This window comes from Pagrus pagrus (assembly GCF_965226575.1).
Source record: "Pagrus pagrus genome assembly, chromosome: 14".
NCBI classification, from domain to species: Eukaryota; Metazoa; Chordata; class Actinopteri; order Spariformes; family Sparidae; genus Pagrus; species Pagrus pagrus.
The window spans coordinates 29,740,232-29,757,350 of record NC_140198.1 but is presented as its reverse complement, the minus strand read 5'-3'; the positions used below and the strand labels follow the sequence as shown (position 1 = coordinate 29,757,350).

The window sequence follows — 17,119 nt, the reverse complement described above, 5'->3', positions numbered from 1 at the left end:
TTTCTCCCCAGCGACACTTTCCAGCTCCTCCAGGAGGATCCCGAGACGTTCCCAGGCCAGATGAGATATGTAATCTCTCCAGCAGGAGAGGGGAGGCGCCTCCATGGGGAGGCGCCCAGGAGGCATCCTGATCAGATGCCCGACACACCTCAACTGGCTCCTCTCGACGCGAAGGAGTAGCGGCTCTACTCCGAGCTCCCTCCGGATGTCTGAGCTCCTCACCCTATCTCTAAGGCTGAGCCCAGCCACCCTACAGATGAAACTCATTTTAGTTGTATCCGATGTATTCGATTGCTTGTATCCGCAATCTTGTTCTTTCGGTCACTGCCCACAGCTTGTGGCCATAGGTGAGGGTTGGAACATAGATGGACCGATAAATCGAGAGCTTCGTCTTGCGGCTTAGCTCCCTCTTCAACACGACGGCCCGGTACAATGCCCGCAATACTGCAGACGCTGCACCAAGCCATCTGTCCACCTCATGCTCCATTCTCCCATCACTCATGAACAAGACCCCAAGATAGTTAAACTCCTTCGCTTGGGTCAGGAGCTCACTCCCCAACTGGAGGGGGCAATCCACCATTTTCTGGCAGAGAACCATGGCCTCAGACTTAGAGGTGCTGACCCTCATCCCGACCGCTTCACACTCAGCTGCAAACCGCCCCAATGCCTGCTGGAGGTCATGGGCTGAGGAAGCCAACAGAACCACGGCATCCGCAAAAAGCAAAGACGCAATTCTGAGGTCCCCATACCGGACACTCTTCTCACCACGGCTGCGCCTTGAGATTCTGTCCATGAATATCACAAACAGGATCGGAGACAAGGGGCAGCCATGGCGGACCAAGATTTTGTGCAGTGGGTTTTATATTGACAGACAGGGGACCAAGGGCTTGCTGAAAGTGGCTGATATGGTTTGGGGGCCTGAACAGTATGATTTCTGTTTTTGAGTTATTAAGTTGTAGGAAATTTAGAGCCATCCAACTGTTGATATCTTGAAGGCAGCCTAAGACAGCAGCGAGGCTTCTTGGGTCACCGGGCCTCAGTGGAAGGTATATTTGTGTGTTGTCTGCATAGCAGTGGAAAGAAACATTATGGTGTTCGATAATCTGGCCGAGTGGGAGCATATAAATAGAAAATAAAATCGGACCTAAAATAGAACCTTGCGGTACACCACAGGTAATGGGTGTTGTAGTTGAAGAGTAATTACCTGTGGTGACAGAGAAGGTTCTGTCTAAAAGGTAAGAATAAAACCAACTAAAAGCAGTACCCTTGATGCCAACCCAGGTTTTCAGGCGGTCTAGTAAAATGGCATGATCAATAGTGTCAAAAGCTGCACTTAAATCTAAAAGGATTAAAATTGCGCTCTCTCCCCTGTCGGCTGCTAAAAGAAGGTTGTTGGTGACCTTGAGGAGGGCAGTTTCTGTGCTGTGTAGAGCTCTAAAACCAGACTGGAACTTCTCAAAGATATTGTTGTGAGACATAAAAGCTAAATGTTGAGTAGAAACTACTTTCTCTAAAACCTTGGATAAAAACTGATGCTTAGAAATTGGCCTAAAACTGTTAAGAAGCAAAGGGTCAAGGTTTGGTTTCTTTAAAAGGGGTTGGACCACAGCATGTTTAAAGAAGTGTGGGAAAATGTTGCTTTTTAGGGAGCTGTTAATAATCAATAAAATACTGGGTCCAACAGTGTCAATAACCTCTTTATGAAACTTGATAAGGATAAAATCAAGGCTGCAAATAGTTGATTTCATGTGTGATATGAGTTAAGTTAAAAAGGGCAGTGAAACCTCTGATTGACCTCTGGTTCAAAGCAGCTAAAAAACCTATGAATGTCTCTACTGGTCCGTAAAATTCAGTCCAGGGGGTAATGTTTTCCCTAATATTGCTGACTCTGTTTCCAAAATAGTTTAAAAAGTCCTCACACCTTTCTTGAGTGGCATCAATAAAAGGAGGAGGAGGAGGGGGTGGTTACTGACTCTATGACTTTAAATACAATTCAGGTGTGGTTAAAAAGGGAGACCAGCTCCTCTGCGTTATAAAACAAAATCAATTAATTAAACGGAATTAACAGAGTTAAACAAGCAGTAAAAAGCTCAGAAAACTTGTTAGCAGAATTAGTTTTAAAAACTCGGCCGTGGACTAGTGCACTGTGATTAAAAGGTGTTTGGGATAAAATCATATTGAATAAAACAGCTTTATGATCCGACACACAAATATGCTTAGTAGTGAAGTTATCTGGGCTGAGGCCACTGAACAGAACCAGGTCAAGGATGTGACCCTTTCAATGTGTGGGCTCATGTACTGCCTGAGTGAGGTTAAAAGACTCCAATATATCCATAAAATCTGTGGTAAAAGATTGAGGAGGGCAACAAACATGTATGTTAAAATCACCTAAAATAAGAATTTTGTTGTACTTTGACATAAAATGAGATAAAAGCTCTGCAAACTCTTGGATAAAAGAGTTCAGGGTATGACGATCCATATGCAGACATATCAACAGCCATCTGACAGGTAGTTTCGAGCTGTTTAGAGGTACTCGCCAGGGCTGCTGCCTCAGCCACTCTCTTTTTTCCATTTCCATAGAGCCTTTGGCTCAAGCTATCAGATGAAACATTTAATATACATATGTTATATATATATTCAATATAATTAATATAGCCGAAGACGCACATATAATAGGACTTTTTGCAGATGATATTATAATCTAACTCCAAAATCCAAATTTAATACAACTTTGGAGCATTATGGCCTGATGTCAGGGTATCAATTAAACATAACAAAAACACAGGTACTCTCCTTTAATTATACACCTAGTCGCTCTATCAGCTCTTTGCCAAGGTTGTTATATCTCTTCTTATCCTTGCCAGTCAGAGTCTGAGAATCGCAGTTTATAGCATGGAATAAGCAGATATCCCTGTTCAACTATGCAAGAGAAAGACACAGGGTAAAATTTAGGACCCTCCATCTTAACAAGGAAAACAGAGACCTAGCACTGCCTAATTTAAGAGAATATCATTATGTTGCCCAAATGAGCCTGTTTATTGGTGCTCCCCAGAATACCAAACTAGATGGAATATTGAGCTTAATCTGGGTCACACCCAACCTCAGGCCAGGCTGGGTGGGAAAGATTAGCCTGACAATGAAGTAGAAAATTCCATTTTCAAAGATACAAGAAAAATAAAGTGTGAGATTGTAAAAAACAAAACAAAACAAAAAAAAAAAACAAATTGGAAGGAGACAGTAAACTTCTGATTTGGACCTCTCAGACCTCCAAGTTTTGACCTGGGGAGATGGATAATACATTTTTAAGGTGGAAAGAAAAGGGAATAACAGCTTTTTGCACACTTGTGGAGGGATAAACTGTCAAGCCTTCTGAATAACTCAAAAAGGGAATTTTATTTGGAAAATTGGGATCTGTTCAGATACTTACTTAGATATTTTTATTATACATAAATAAAAAATAAGGGATATTCTGCAGATGGTAATGAGGTGATTGAAGTGTTGACAGATGCATACATACAGACTTCCACAAAGATTGTTTTTAAACTGTATAGTAGTTTACAAAAAAACTAAATGGAAGAAACTCTATGTGTAGCACCTAGCAGTTTTCCACTTGCTCTAAAAGATGGAGGGATTAATAGGAAATTTAAATGTGAGTTTCTGATCCAACCAGATACCCACATATTTGTATTCATATATACAGTATATATACACATATACAGTATATATGCATTTTTATGGACCAAAAGCTTTGTTTTCACTGTTTATATGCTGTTCACCAAACAGTGGGTTTGTCAATAAAGATGAAAATGAGTGGAATCCATATCTTTCCACCATATCTTGCACTGTATGTTAGATCCCTTCCCTGTGTATCACATGGAAGATCTTGTATGAGGTGTAACATACAGTTCAGACAGATCAGCTCTATTCCTCAATTAAGTTTCTGTATATAACATAATAATGTTAGTAGGTCAAATGTATCATTACCATTGATTTCGTTGGCAATATATGCCTTAAATAAGGTCACAGGAGACAGTGGTCCCATTTATCAGACCCCCTGCATTTTGTTCAAACTATGATAAAAGTAGTGATGACCTCTCTCAGCAGTAAAATATCTGAGGATCCTTTATCTGGACTGAAATCAATCTAGACTCTGTGCCTTCAAACTGAGCTCTCTTTACCAGTTTGATTGGCAAACAAATAATTTAGCGTCTTTGACAAAATGAAAGGGCAAGACTCTCAGCTTTTGTTGGCTAAAATGTCATCACTTGGCAAGCATACAAGTAGCCAAGTCTTTGCATCATTTTCAGTGTCCCTCAGAGAGTATCCATGTATAAGCTTGTCCTCTCTGATGACATTGCCATTATATACATGACAAATACAATCTACAGAGGAGGATGCATTCTCTGCCTGAGCAATATAGCTGTTGCAGGAAAGAAACTATGGTTACATATGCTGAAAATAACTACAACATGGACATGAGATAATTTGAATTAATACTTTTGTTACATATGTCTGTACATCACATGTATTAATCAGTTTGGTGGCATAATGCAACTTTTTTTAACTTGTTACAAAAAATTACCTGTAAATTAAGATTAAGTAAGTAAGTAATCTTTGTTTTACTTTAAAAGTAGGGCTGTCAAGTAGATAACAAGCTTACAAATTAATTGCATATGCCAATATTTAAAAATATTTCAAGGCGTATGGATTTTGGTAGATGAGTGAATCAATGAATATATGGACATTCTAAACTTTAAAAGGAGGTGATATTTCAAGCTTGAAGTACCCCTGTGGTAGGAAATATTGTGCATAAATTGCATAAAACACAGCTCTGTAAACAATTTCATCTGAGCATTTTTTGAAGCCCCACTACAGTGTGATCTGGTGTCTTTAGGATCTTTCCTGACAAAATGTTACTGATTGGACTTAATTTTGTGATTACACTTTTAAACAAGTAAGCTGTCGCTAAAATGGAATGGACTACAGTAGAATCTGTCACTTTCAAGTCACCCACCAACCTTGGCCTCTGGTGTTAAAATAAAGAATAAGTCATGGTTGCAAGTAGGCATTCTCTCTCTCGCAGCGAAGAGAAGAGGAGTGTAATCCAAGAAGAGCAGCAGCCCGTCGGTCAGTAGCAGCTGCAACAGCTGAAGAGTGTAGTGTTTTTATTGGGGAAACTACAGGTCACAATCCCCATTACTAGCCCCGCCGCTAAGCACCGGAGGAGAAGCTGGAAAATGCAATGCATCCAAGCAGACCAATCACGTTCCTTGAAGTCCACGTTGCTGTGACGTGCAACGAATAGCATTTCAATTTGATAATTTTTTTTTTTTAAAATCATGTAAAATGTATAATACATATTCCAGATGAAAGAGTATACACACACGCACACACACACACACACACACACACACACACACACACACACACACACACACACACACACACAGCTAGCTACTTGTTAACTGGTAGCACTACTGCTAAAGCCATAGTACCACTGTAAATTAAATTCAGCTCAAATGAGTAGGCCCCTGTCTGGTGGTGTTTCAGTCATTTGGGGAAATAAAGGAAAACAGGACAGAAAGAGGCAAAGTTAGTTCTCCAAGGCAGCAGTTCACCACAGACTCCAGGAATGTATCACAGAATGATGTGTGCAGGCAGCAGTTTGAGAGTATTCTGTGGAATATTTTATACTGCATCAAAAAAATGTAGCTACGTTGAGTGTGATCTTTTGTAGAGATCCACAAAAAAATAAGTTTGGTCAAGTAGGATTCAAAAACCTATGATATGATAAAAAAAATATGAGATTCATCATAAAAAAATAATATATTGATCGCGGAAAGGTGACTTTTTAGAAGTCTACTGTGCATGCAGTTCATGTTCACAAATGTTGACCACTAGATGTCCTCAAAGTTACACCAAATGTTTATGATGATGAGGAAAGGAGAGTTTCTCCAAGTGCTGTTGGAAACATCAGAACTTTATTCAGCATGGAGGAGCCAACAATTGAGTGTGAAAAGAATAGGAGCCAACTGCTGGGGAGACAGGCCTACATGAGCATGTTTTTTGTGGCAACATTATGGAGAAGTCATTATTGGGAAGATGGCAGAGAAGCTGATTGGATTCAATTATTGCAGCCTACTCCAGCTTCTTACATGGAAAAATGCAAAATGACCAGTGTAAAGTAGCCTGTGCTATTTTTTTTAACCTTTTCTCTAGCTTTGTATGGTGAGCCATAGGTACAAACATGTACTCTACCTCATATTTTCTATTGTACCCAAAAATAGCTGCCTCTGTCACAGGATCCTTTTGTTACTTTGCATGGGGCCAAAACAGAGAGCCCTTCTACAGGGTGTCTACTCCATGCAGCAGTGACACTTTAAACTGCAAACACGTTTGCTTTCATCATGGTAGTGATGCAAGGATCGGGTATATCCATGAACAGCATGGAAAATCTGTGGATTGGGCAGTCCAGGTCATAAAACTGGGACAGCTGGTCCAGCGGTGCTTCATGTGACACTGCAGAGGAAAGGACTTTTTTTGTTACTGACAAGAAAAACATACAGACCCCTTGTAGGGGAAGAAACATCAATACAGTACAATACAAATGTTGTCAGTGTAAATGAAAGGAAAGGGATAACATAAACCAAACAGAGTAGAAAAAGAACATAAAAAAGGGCTATTTATTAAAACTCACAAAGACAAGAAACAACATTTAGGAGCAGCATTCAAGGAGACATTTATAAAAACAACAATTGGCTAGATATATCACTGTACATCTTTCTTGTTATTTTGCTAGACTTTACTTTTTTCAGTAAGGAGAAAAATAATTTAAATTTAATTTATAAACCATACAAAAGAAGGCTTAAAATATCTCCACTTACTACAATGGATCAATCTTGGGTGACAGCCAGTTATGTAAATGGAACCAGAAGCCTTTGGACACAGAGCAAGAGAAGAACATGTGTCTAAAGTTTCATCAGTCACCTCACAAAATACACAGGGATCTAGAGACCTTTTGAAGAAGGTCAGTGACCGGATAGATTTTATAAATAATTTTAAGGTCAGTCTCCTTGACTTTAGGGGAAATGGGCCATTTGATGAATTTGAAATGTGGTTTATCTATGGATAAGGCTTCCATCCAATATATGATTCACATACACAATGCCTTTCTCATTCCAATCACCTTTAAACAATGATTTTCTATTAAATGTAATCACCATGTTATTCCATAGAGTGGATCCATGGGGTGAAAAGTTATGGGTAAATATCATTTTCGAACATTGGAGAATTTGTTAGTGGACATTTGATAATTTAACAGGAATCTTAGTTACCCCTTAATCACATTGTAGAAGGAATTAGAGCCCTCCTATTTTCTTAAATAGAGATCTGGGTATGTGAAACCACATAAGAATTTAGAATCTGGCCACCCTTATCATACTCTTTCACTAGCTGTGATTTGCTGATATAATGGGTTTTATTTTTTTGGAACTGGAAAATATTTGAGTTGGGGGTTTTTTTGTACATTATTTGAAGGGACATAAAGGGAGTGCCATGGGTAGATTATTTTGTAAATAGCTTCTGCTTTAGATAAACTAACTCTACCAAAGACAGTAAGGCCTCTGCTTAGCCAACGACTGAGAGATTTTTAAAATATATTTATAATAAGCGGTTAGAAAAATTGACATCTTCCCTTCTGATAGCATTTTTGGATAAAACTATTCCTAGATATTTCACTTCAGCTTCAGCTTTCATTGAAGCAGTACTGGAATCTGTAGATGAATAAATTGATACATTTTTTGATATTAAGGGATAATCCAGATGCATTAGATAATGTCGTAACTGTACTGATACCAACATCTACATATATTTATTCCTTTAAAAAAAATTGCTGTTTCATCCGCAAATGGACTAATTTTAAATTCCTTATCGAAGATTAAAATACCATGCAAAGAGGATTGTTATAAATAAGCAGGACAAGTGACAATTGGGAGAAATTGGGCATGCTTGTCGAATACCAGGTAGTACCTCAAAGCTAGGAGTTAAACCAGGATTCAGGGACACAGAACTATATCTGTATAGAACATCTTAATCATTTTACAAAAGTTAGAAATTATTTCTGTATCAGTTGAATAAAGGATTTTGGAAAGGACATCTCATTTCTCTTAAAACATACTTCCTCTGTCCTCTCTCCTCCCATGGTTTGGTTGGATTGTATTTATACTGTGTACTGTGTATTTATACTGTGTATTTATACTGTGTACTGTGTATTTATACTGTGTACTGTGTATTTATACTGTGTACTGTCTATCTATACTGTGTACTGTGTATTTATTCTGTGTACTGTGTATTTATACTGTGTACTGTGTATTTATACTGTGTATTTATTCTGTGTACTGTGTATTTATACTGTGTACTGTGTATTTATACTGTGTATTTATTCTGTGTACTGTGTATTTATACTGTGTACTGTTCTCTGCTCAGAGGCACAGGCACCATTTCAACTGGCAGAATGTGTTTATATATTTATTCATTATTTTCCTGTATTCAGTGATATTCTGATTGTGAAATCATCATTTAATGACTCAGAATGTGATTATGGTGTCTTTTGAACACTGGAAGCTGTTTTTAGACTAAATGTTTGAGGGAAAACTGAAATGATGTAACATAAGCCGACGCTCGGGAATGATCAGCCTGACGTGTTTAGAACAGACCATGAAAAGAAAAATGTTTGGAATAAATGAAGAAAGTTGTTTGTGGTCATTTTGTTCTCCTACAGTCAGGCTGGCACATTTGAACTCACTGATGAATCAGAAAACGAACTAAATATAAAACTTAATGGTGACGCATCTGAACTTGATGTATGAAACTCTGATCAGTCTGATCCGCTGCAGCGTCCAATCAATAACTAAGGGGGCGTGCTCTAAATAAGAGCATTGGGACTGCCTGCAAGATGGCGGAGAGGAACGGACTTCCGGTTCAAGCGAGGAGCGAGGAAACGACCAATAAGAGAAATGAGATGCACCTTTGATCGCCAACTTGCTCTGACGTCATTAAATGTGGGTAACGGTAATCTGCCTGGATCGAGGCGGCTGCAGTTTTTGGAGCCAGGAGCTGTAGTTGCTCTCCACCGACTGCAAACGCCTGGCTGTCGCCTGATCTAACAGCTGATTGGTTTAGATGTTGTCCCAACAACATGATGTTTTCAAGAAACTTTGTATTTTTGCTGAGAGATTTTGATCCTATTTGTCTGATCTTGAAGGTTTAGGGTATTCTGTTAACAGAAGACATGCTGTGTGGCCGGTGTGGAGACTAGATAGCCCACATGCATATTATAAACTGCACACAATAAATAATTGTTAACATTTGATTTATATAAATCAGCCTGTAAAATATTTAACAACACAAAAGCTTGTAAGAAGTGGGATGTGAGGATTCAGATGCGAAGCCCCGACAGATCAATAATAAAAAACTATTGTCTTCTATTTCTTTCCTTTTTCTTTGCCTATGAATGTTTTCTATTTAATCTAGGGGGACAGGTCTGCTCAGATCATTTATAAACAGCAGCAAACTGACAAGAAAGCTGATTTACGTGAGAATTGATGTAAAATTGAGGTTGATCCATGAACAGAAATCACAGATCACCTGTGTAGAGTTTTAATATGCTGCGATGTCATAATTAACAACAACTGAAGACTGTGTACAGACTGATAAATGTGTCTGATAATATTTAACTCCATCGATGTCAGATCTAACGGAATGTGGGTGTTTCTGTGACTTCCTGTAAAGACTGAAGCCTGCTGGAAAACTGTCCGACTTTTGATTTATAATTACCTCTCATTAAATCATCAAACTTAATCCACAATCATCTGTCACTGAAGTCAATACGTATTCAGCGGGCTATCTTGTCAAAGGCACACATGATATGACTCTACGAATAGGTAAAGGGTAGAGGTAGACCATAACAAACCTCACAGCAGGGCTATGGTCCGTATGCACTTATGGTGCATTATGTGCAAAAGTTATGAGTGGTCAGGGCTGGCCAGGAAACGGACCCGCCATTTTCCTTCAAAACACTCAGTCCATTTAAACGATGATTTAAACCCAGCGGGGGGGAGCCGCTGTAGAAAAAAATTGGACGGAGTTCAGCGTGGGAACCAAAGAAAGCGAGACCGAGCCGTTTTAAGTTAAACACAATTAATCACGATAACACCGGAAGTGACGTGCAGACTCCAAAATAAAGGGTCGAACATCATTTTCCCACAGTTACGTGTTTGAAATGATGGGTCTTAAAACCAAATTAGATTACTTAAAAAACAAAAACGAATGAAGGGTTGGACATCTTGAAGCGTTTCTGGAGACTGTGAATTTGTAGCAGCCCAACAACATCACACTTGTGAAAATATAGACTACATAAATTAATAATCATAATACATTTATTAATATTGGTGGTTACTCATTGTAGCACTTTCTAAAAGTTAATTGTACCTGACCTTTAATATGTGAAAATAACAGTCGGGTGGACGGGGCGGGGGCGTCATGTTAGTATTTCACAATCAGTTCTTGCTTTTCTTAAATGTCACTCAATTGTAGGCTAGCTTTTATTGTGAAAAATTGTTTCCGGAAGCACCATGTATTTTTTGACGCTGTGTAGCCACGGTATGTGAAAAAGACTTGCACGGGAGGAAAAGATATTGTAGACGTGAGGGATCGATTCAAAGACCAGGTTCGTATGTTACAGTCTTGAAATGTAGATGGTTCGTGTTGCCGGTTTAGTCAGTGTCTTTTACCGAAGTTGTGTGGGTGGATTTATCCCCATTAGTTAAAAGCTAGCCAGTCTACAAGCGAAATGTAACTACCGCCTGCCGTCGTCTCATTATTTCTTGTGTCTCTGTCTTGTCTCCAGTATTGTCAGGTGGCACAGAGCCTTTGAAGACACCGTCCACTAACCTCAGGCTGTTCCGCTGGATTTGGAAACATTTCCCAGAGGTTAACCGTATATTTGACCCGATACAGCATGTCTGGGCAGAGCATTACAGACAGGATAACCGCCGCTCAGCACAGTGTCACCGGGTCGGCGATTTCCAAAACTGTGTGCAAGGCGACCACGCATGAAATAATGGGGCCAAAAAAGAAACACTTGGATTGTAAGTATCATATTTATTGGTGATTGAAATAGCTGTATATTTGAATTCGTCTCGGCTTTTTCGTTAACATAGGAATCCGAATACTGTGGCTTAGGCTACGAGGCCTGCACATACATGTAACATTAACGTTATGGTAACTTGGACACTGTGGTAGCCTACTATTACAACTAATATACGCGTTTCAAAAGGAATTCAACCGCCCATTTCGCTCAGATAGTAGCAAGGCTAACCCTTCTTATAACTGACAAGCATTTTGCCAACTGCATGGGCTCAGTCACAACGTCATGCCAGTACGTTGAAACATGATGACTTTAACACTTTTCTCCTATTAAAATGTTTTATCACTTTCTCTATACAGCTACATTATTTACTTGATAATAATAATAAGTTTATTTGAAGACAGGGACAGTGCACATTAATAACATTACTGTAAATGCGCCAGAATTAGCCAAGAGGCTATTTTTCATCTGTAGTCCCTAGACAGATGTTAAAGTTACCCTAAAAACAGAACAAAATATGAAAAATAAGATTAAAATGACGAAGTTACTGGCCAAGGCAATCTGCAAAACATGCACAACAGTTAACAACATGACAAAAACATATATAGGCCTGACATCAATCAGAAAACATCATTCAAGACATCCCCAAAACATGCAGCACAAAAACCCATGACGCAAGACACATCACACCACAGCATGCAAAGCAGAAGCACAAACACAAAATGCATGCATACACAATAAAAGCAAGACCACAATAAGACATGCATGCCGACACATGAAGGCAGACAGACAACAGCAAGATGGCTACATGTTCAGCGCAGACGGACCGAGGACAGGAAGGTGTAATCAAGTGCTAGTGCTGACAGAGCTGAGCACCAATTACTTGGGCATGATACATACTTAAATAGTTTAATCAGAGTAGGAAAAACTTGACAAGCTAGCACTGGAGAGAGTGGCTAACGTCAAAACAAAAATGAACCATTAGCAACTAACAGTAAAAGCAGCTGTGAGTGATATATTTTTTATTAAAAAATGTATACATCTATATATTCCAACAGTAATCACTGTTAAAGAATGTTTGGTCAGTCACCCATGTTTTGACTCCCCTTGCTTATTCAGTATCAGACATTTTCTGGTATCCCTGCCCACTTTATCCAATCAGGACAGAAAACTTCATAAAGAAGTGGTCCTGTCTCCTTGAGTCTGTGCAGAAAGCAGGATCCTCCTGTTTGCTGCTATATCTGGTGTTAACCGCTCCACAATCATGTGGTGATCAACTGCCAGAGAGACAAGACGTTAGCTAAAATGACAAGAACACATACGGCAGCTTTAATTTGGATAGTTGCAAAGGCTGACTTGTATAGCCTGTGAAATTATCATTTTAGCTATTTAAAGTTAGGTTCCAACAAAAAACAATATAATAGTTCAGCTTTTAGAATAGCCACTATTGCTTGGATCTTATTTTGCTTTAATGGAGAGTGGAGCAGGTAGCTATGATTGCCAAAATTAAACTACATTTATTTTAAAACAAGTAGTAACTATAACTCTGGCGTATTTGAGCCATCTCCCTTTGATTCCCAATTATATATTTAAATTGTTTTTAGTGACACATACCGAGGCTACAAATAAGTGAGCTGTGTTTGTATTAGAAGGTGCATGATACAAAATTAGACTCTGCTCTTATTTCAGGAAGTGGATGTGGTTTTGTGGACTTTGTCATACCATTTTATCAGAAGCACACAAGAAATTAGTATTCAGCAGGGTCACAACCAGACCAATGTTGCCACCTGTCAGAATATAGTTATTTCTTCATTGAACTGTTGTCAATATAGGTATCTATCCAGCTACATGGACTTTAGCAGTCATTCTCTTTTAGTGGTTTGACTGCAGGAGAGTGGACACAACCTTGCTGACCCTTGTGTCATGTTTGAGTTTCTGAGTCTATCCCATACCTCCATGGTGCTGTCAAGGGTTCCAAGTCAAACAAATCACATGTAGGTTTTCCGTGTTTTGCATCAGCATGAGGAACAATATTGACATAGAAGTCAGCAGTGGCAGTGTCAGCAAAGAATCACCATAAGATGGTGAGGAACGGTATGTGGCAGTGGAAGAGTGGTGACATACTATTTTCAGGTCCCATATGCTGGTCCAACTGAAGCAACCAGCATACCGCTGATTAAAGTGGCATTCCAGTAGGAATCAACAGTGACCGGTGATCTTTCGATCTCAGCACTCTTGCAAAATATTTTTTTTTCTATTTACTTACCCTTTTATATTAGAAAATCTACAAATATTTATGGTCTAATATTACGGAAGCCCTAAAGGGCCATGCATTCATACATTTTATTTCCTCAGTTTTCCCATGAAAATTAGTTAATTTCATTTGTTTTCTCGAGATCTTGAGTTATTATCTCGAAATAACAACTGCTGTTTTCCCGAGATGACGGGATAATTTTCCAGAGATCTCAAGGTCACGAAACTTGGTTTTCCCGAGATAACGATATAATTAATTTGAGATCTCGAGATAAAGACTGTGATATGATAGGCCTGAGATTATGGAGACGCCCGGGACCTCGTAGCTGGTCAGCTATGTAGTTAACGACGACATCAGGCTCACTTAGATTGCGCCGCGGATATAGCTGAGGCCTTGCTAACCTTTTTTTTAGATTACGCACACTAATGTGTATATTATCTGTAATAGCAAGGCATAATGCTATTTCAGTCTGTGTCAGGCCTTGATTAAAAAGATATGTGACGCAGTGATTGATCTCGGGAAACAAAGTTTCGTTATCTCGAGATCTCGAGAAAATTATCCCGTTATCTCGGGAAAACGGCAGTTGTTATTTCGAGATAAGATAAGATCTCGAGAAAACAAATGAAATTAACTTGTTATCACGGGAAAACGGAGGAAATAAAATGTATGAATGCATGGCCCTTTAGGGCTTCCGTATTATCTATTATCTTCGTAATACCGTGTTATCTATTATCTTAGTAATCTTATCTATTATCTTAGTAATTATTTCAGGTAGCATTTTAATTCAGGTGCACTTTACATTTCCCCATGTCCCTAGGGAACAATGTAAATAGGATGACTGTTCTGCCTGGCTAGTACTTTGGATGAAAAAAAGGAGAAAGGTACAGCTGTAACACCAAGAAGAAATTTGCATTTTTAGTGCGACACAAGAACATAGTTCATAGTCTGTCAACAATCCAGTCAGGTTATTTTGGATGTCAAGTTTACTTACAGGCAGGTGACACATTTATAATTTTGGTTATTAAAAAGCATAATCACATCTGATTTAATGTGATGGAAGTCAAATAATCATTTTGTCTGAATATAGTATGTATAGCTGTAATCACAGCTGTAAGGTGCTGGAAAAGTTCGAAATGTGCTTTGAAAAAGCTTGAAAAGTGCTTGAATTTACTTTTGAAAATGTGTAGAACTCCAGAGTATCATGTGTTAATAATTACATAATTACTTAATACAATTTGAACATTTAAAAAAAACAAACTAGTGCACTTTTATTGAATATCAAAGGTATAGTGTTCTGCTTCCAAATATTTCTGTGTATTTATTTTATGAAGGAAAAACACACAATTTGATACATTTCCATTGTGCCCCTAAATTTCTTTATCTGCTTCTGTTTCTCAACTTAGGAGTTCATTTGCTCCTTGGGAAAAGAGTAAGCATCAAGCCCTTATCTGGTCTTTGCTCATTTGACTTTGAAACTACTCCTCTACCCGTGTTTTGACAGGTAGAGGAAATACCGCAAAAATTGACTGCATGATGCAGTCACAAAACTTTATGGATATATAGTTATAAAGGGCAATACAGGACAAGTTCGAGGATGGGTGTGTAGACCGAGCAAGGGTGGTGGAAGTGAGGGCTAAGAAGTAGGGAAGGGGCCAATTCCCCCACTTTAAGCCCCTGACCCACATTTATTTAAAGTCCCAATTTCCATCATTGCTGTCCACTCTAAGACATCAGGTAAAACCTGAGACCTTGCACCACACCAGCTGTGACACCAAGTCTGTGTGTATGGTGCAGTTGACCCTTCCAAAGTCCTACCCATTTTCACCCTGTGGTCCAATAACAGTTGAGCAAGCTCTGTCCCGTACCTCTGTCCATTTACTATTAAAATGAATAGTGCTATATGCATGTTTTTCTAACTTATATTGAAAAGAGAAAACAAAATAACAAGATGTTTAAAAGATGTTGCTGGGCGACCTTTAAAAATCTCAAAGAGGTCTTTGAATAATTCTTTTTCCATTCAGTTGTTTTTCATCAGGCAGTGGTGTACTGGCTATCTGGCACACCGGGACAAATCCCAGTGGACCGCCGCATTGTTGGACCTATCAGAGGCTCTTGCTTACACTGGCCCGTCTTTCCTCTTCACCAGCCACGGGCCACTTGAAGATCATGATGGCCAAACTGTTTTTTTGTATTTGGAAACATGAGCCTCTAATGCCTGCTTCCTTTTCTCTCTAAGCTTTTCAGCTCCTCCTTTACTTTTTGACATTTTCATTTGATCTCGCTGTTAATGACGCACATCTCTAGATTGTTAACGCAACAGGGGGCAAGCAAGGCCATTGGTCAAACAAATTTCCCAGCAAGCCTTTCTTTGTAACTTTTGGGAAGAAAACAACAAGATTACTTAAATGGTGGATAGCCTAAGTCAATTTGGTATCATTCATTCTTTTATTATTCAATTGGGAAACCAGAAATCAGAAAATGAAAAAAATGGACCACGGGCAGAACTTGATTTTAATATTTAGTTTGTCTGATTTGTGTTACCCAGAAGTTATTGCTTTCTTCGTGTGTTGCACTTGATAAGCATGCAGCAAATTCATCCACCAAAAGTTCAGTGTGGGGAAAAAAAGCCTGAATAACCAGAATCATGCAGTGATTGTAAGTCAATGAATCAATACCACGCTCGCACTGGAACCATACGCTAATATAATAAAGACTGACTTGAAACTGGCAAGACACATATTTGTGAAAAAAAAATGTAAATATAATAACAATAATCATAATGATGATAAATTGTGGTTCTACATTAAATCAGATCAATTTTGATTATGATTTATGTAGCCCAAAATCACAATCACATTGCCTCAGTGGGCTTTACAAACTGTACAGTGAACGACATCCTTTGTCCTTTGCCATATTAAGAAAAAAAAAAAATTTAACAGGGGAAAAAAGATTGAAGAAACTTCAGGAAGAGCCACAGAGGAGGGATCCCAGGACGGACAGACATGCAATAGATGTTGCATGTACAGAACAGAACAACAAAATCACAGTTTACAAGTTCATTGACAGAATATCTGATATAAATTATAGTATATGTAAAGTTTGTGGATCCAGGAGACGACTGAGCAGGCCGAGGCATCACCAAGTGGTGTTGGAGCCACACGACCTCCTCTCCACCATGGTGACCTGGAAGAGGGCAGGACACACAGGATAATTAGCAGTAAAACAGAAAAGATCAGAGTGAAGAGGCATTAACATTTACAGAAATACAGATATAAGGAGATAAAACAGGAGAGCAATGATCCAGGGTGTGACGATCCGGATCCGACAGTATGAGGCAGCAGGAGCCAGGAGAGGTAGATGGTCCCAGGGGCCCGTGGTCCATCAGAAGGGAGCCTAAATGAAAAGAGAGGAGGAGGAGGAGGAGGAGGAGGAGGCGGCTATAGACGGTGAGAGAGCGACACAGCTTGCAGCTTGTGGTGACAGAAAACAAAAGAAAAGTTAGAGAAATGCGATGTTAATCAGAAAAGCAGATTGTTTCTCGTCGGCACGACAATGTGAATTCAAATACTATAGGTAACTCATTGAGACGGACCCATATTATGCTTGTTTAGTACATGATAGCACAGCATCATTGTATTTACTTAAGGACACCTTTAGGATTAATGGGATAATAATTTAATGTAATTAGGTTTATTTATTTGAGGACAGTAATTTGTCAA

At 39.0% G+C, this 17,119-nt stretch overlaps 1 protein-coding gene across 10 annotated transcripts in view; it reads left to right on the top strand.

Moving 5' to 3' along the window:
- Positions 1-10,633: 10,633 nt before the first annotated feature.
- Positions 10,634-17,119, top strand: part of picalma (phosphatidylinositol binding clathrin assembly protein a) — an 81,369-nt gene continuing 74,883 nt past the window's right edge. For all 10 annotated transcript variants that reach the window (XM_084373759.1, XM_084373758.1, XM_084373757.1 and 7 more), the window contains exons 1-2: positions 10,634-10,726; positions 10,907-11,147. In XM_084373759.1, coding sequence (XP_084229885.1) covers positions 11,018-11,147 — 130 coding nt within the window. In that variant the 5' untranslated portion in view covers positions 10,634-10,726; positions 10,907-11,017. The remainder of the gene's footprint in view (positions 10,727-10,906; positions 11,148-17,119) is intronic.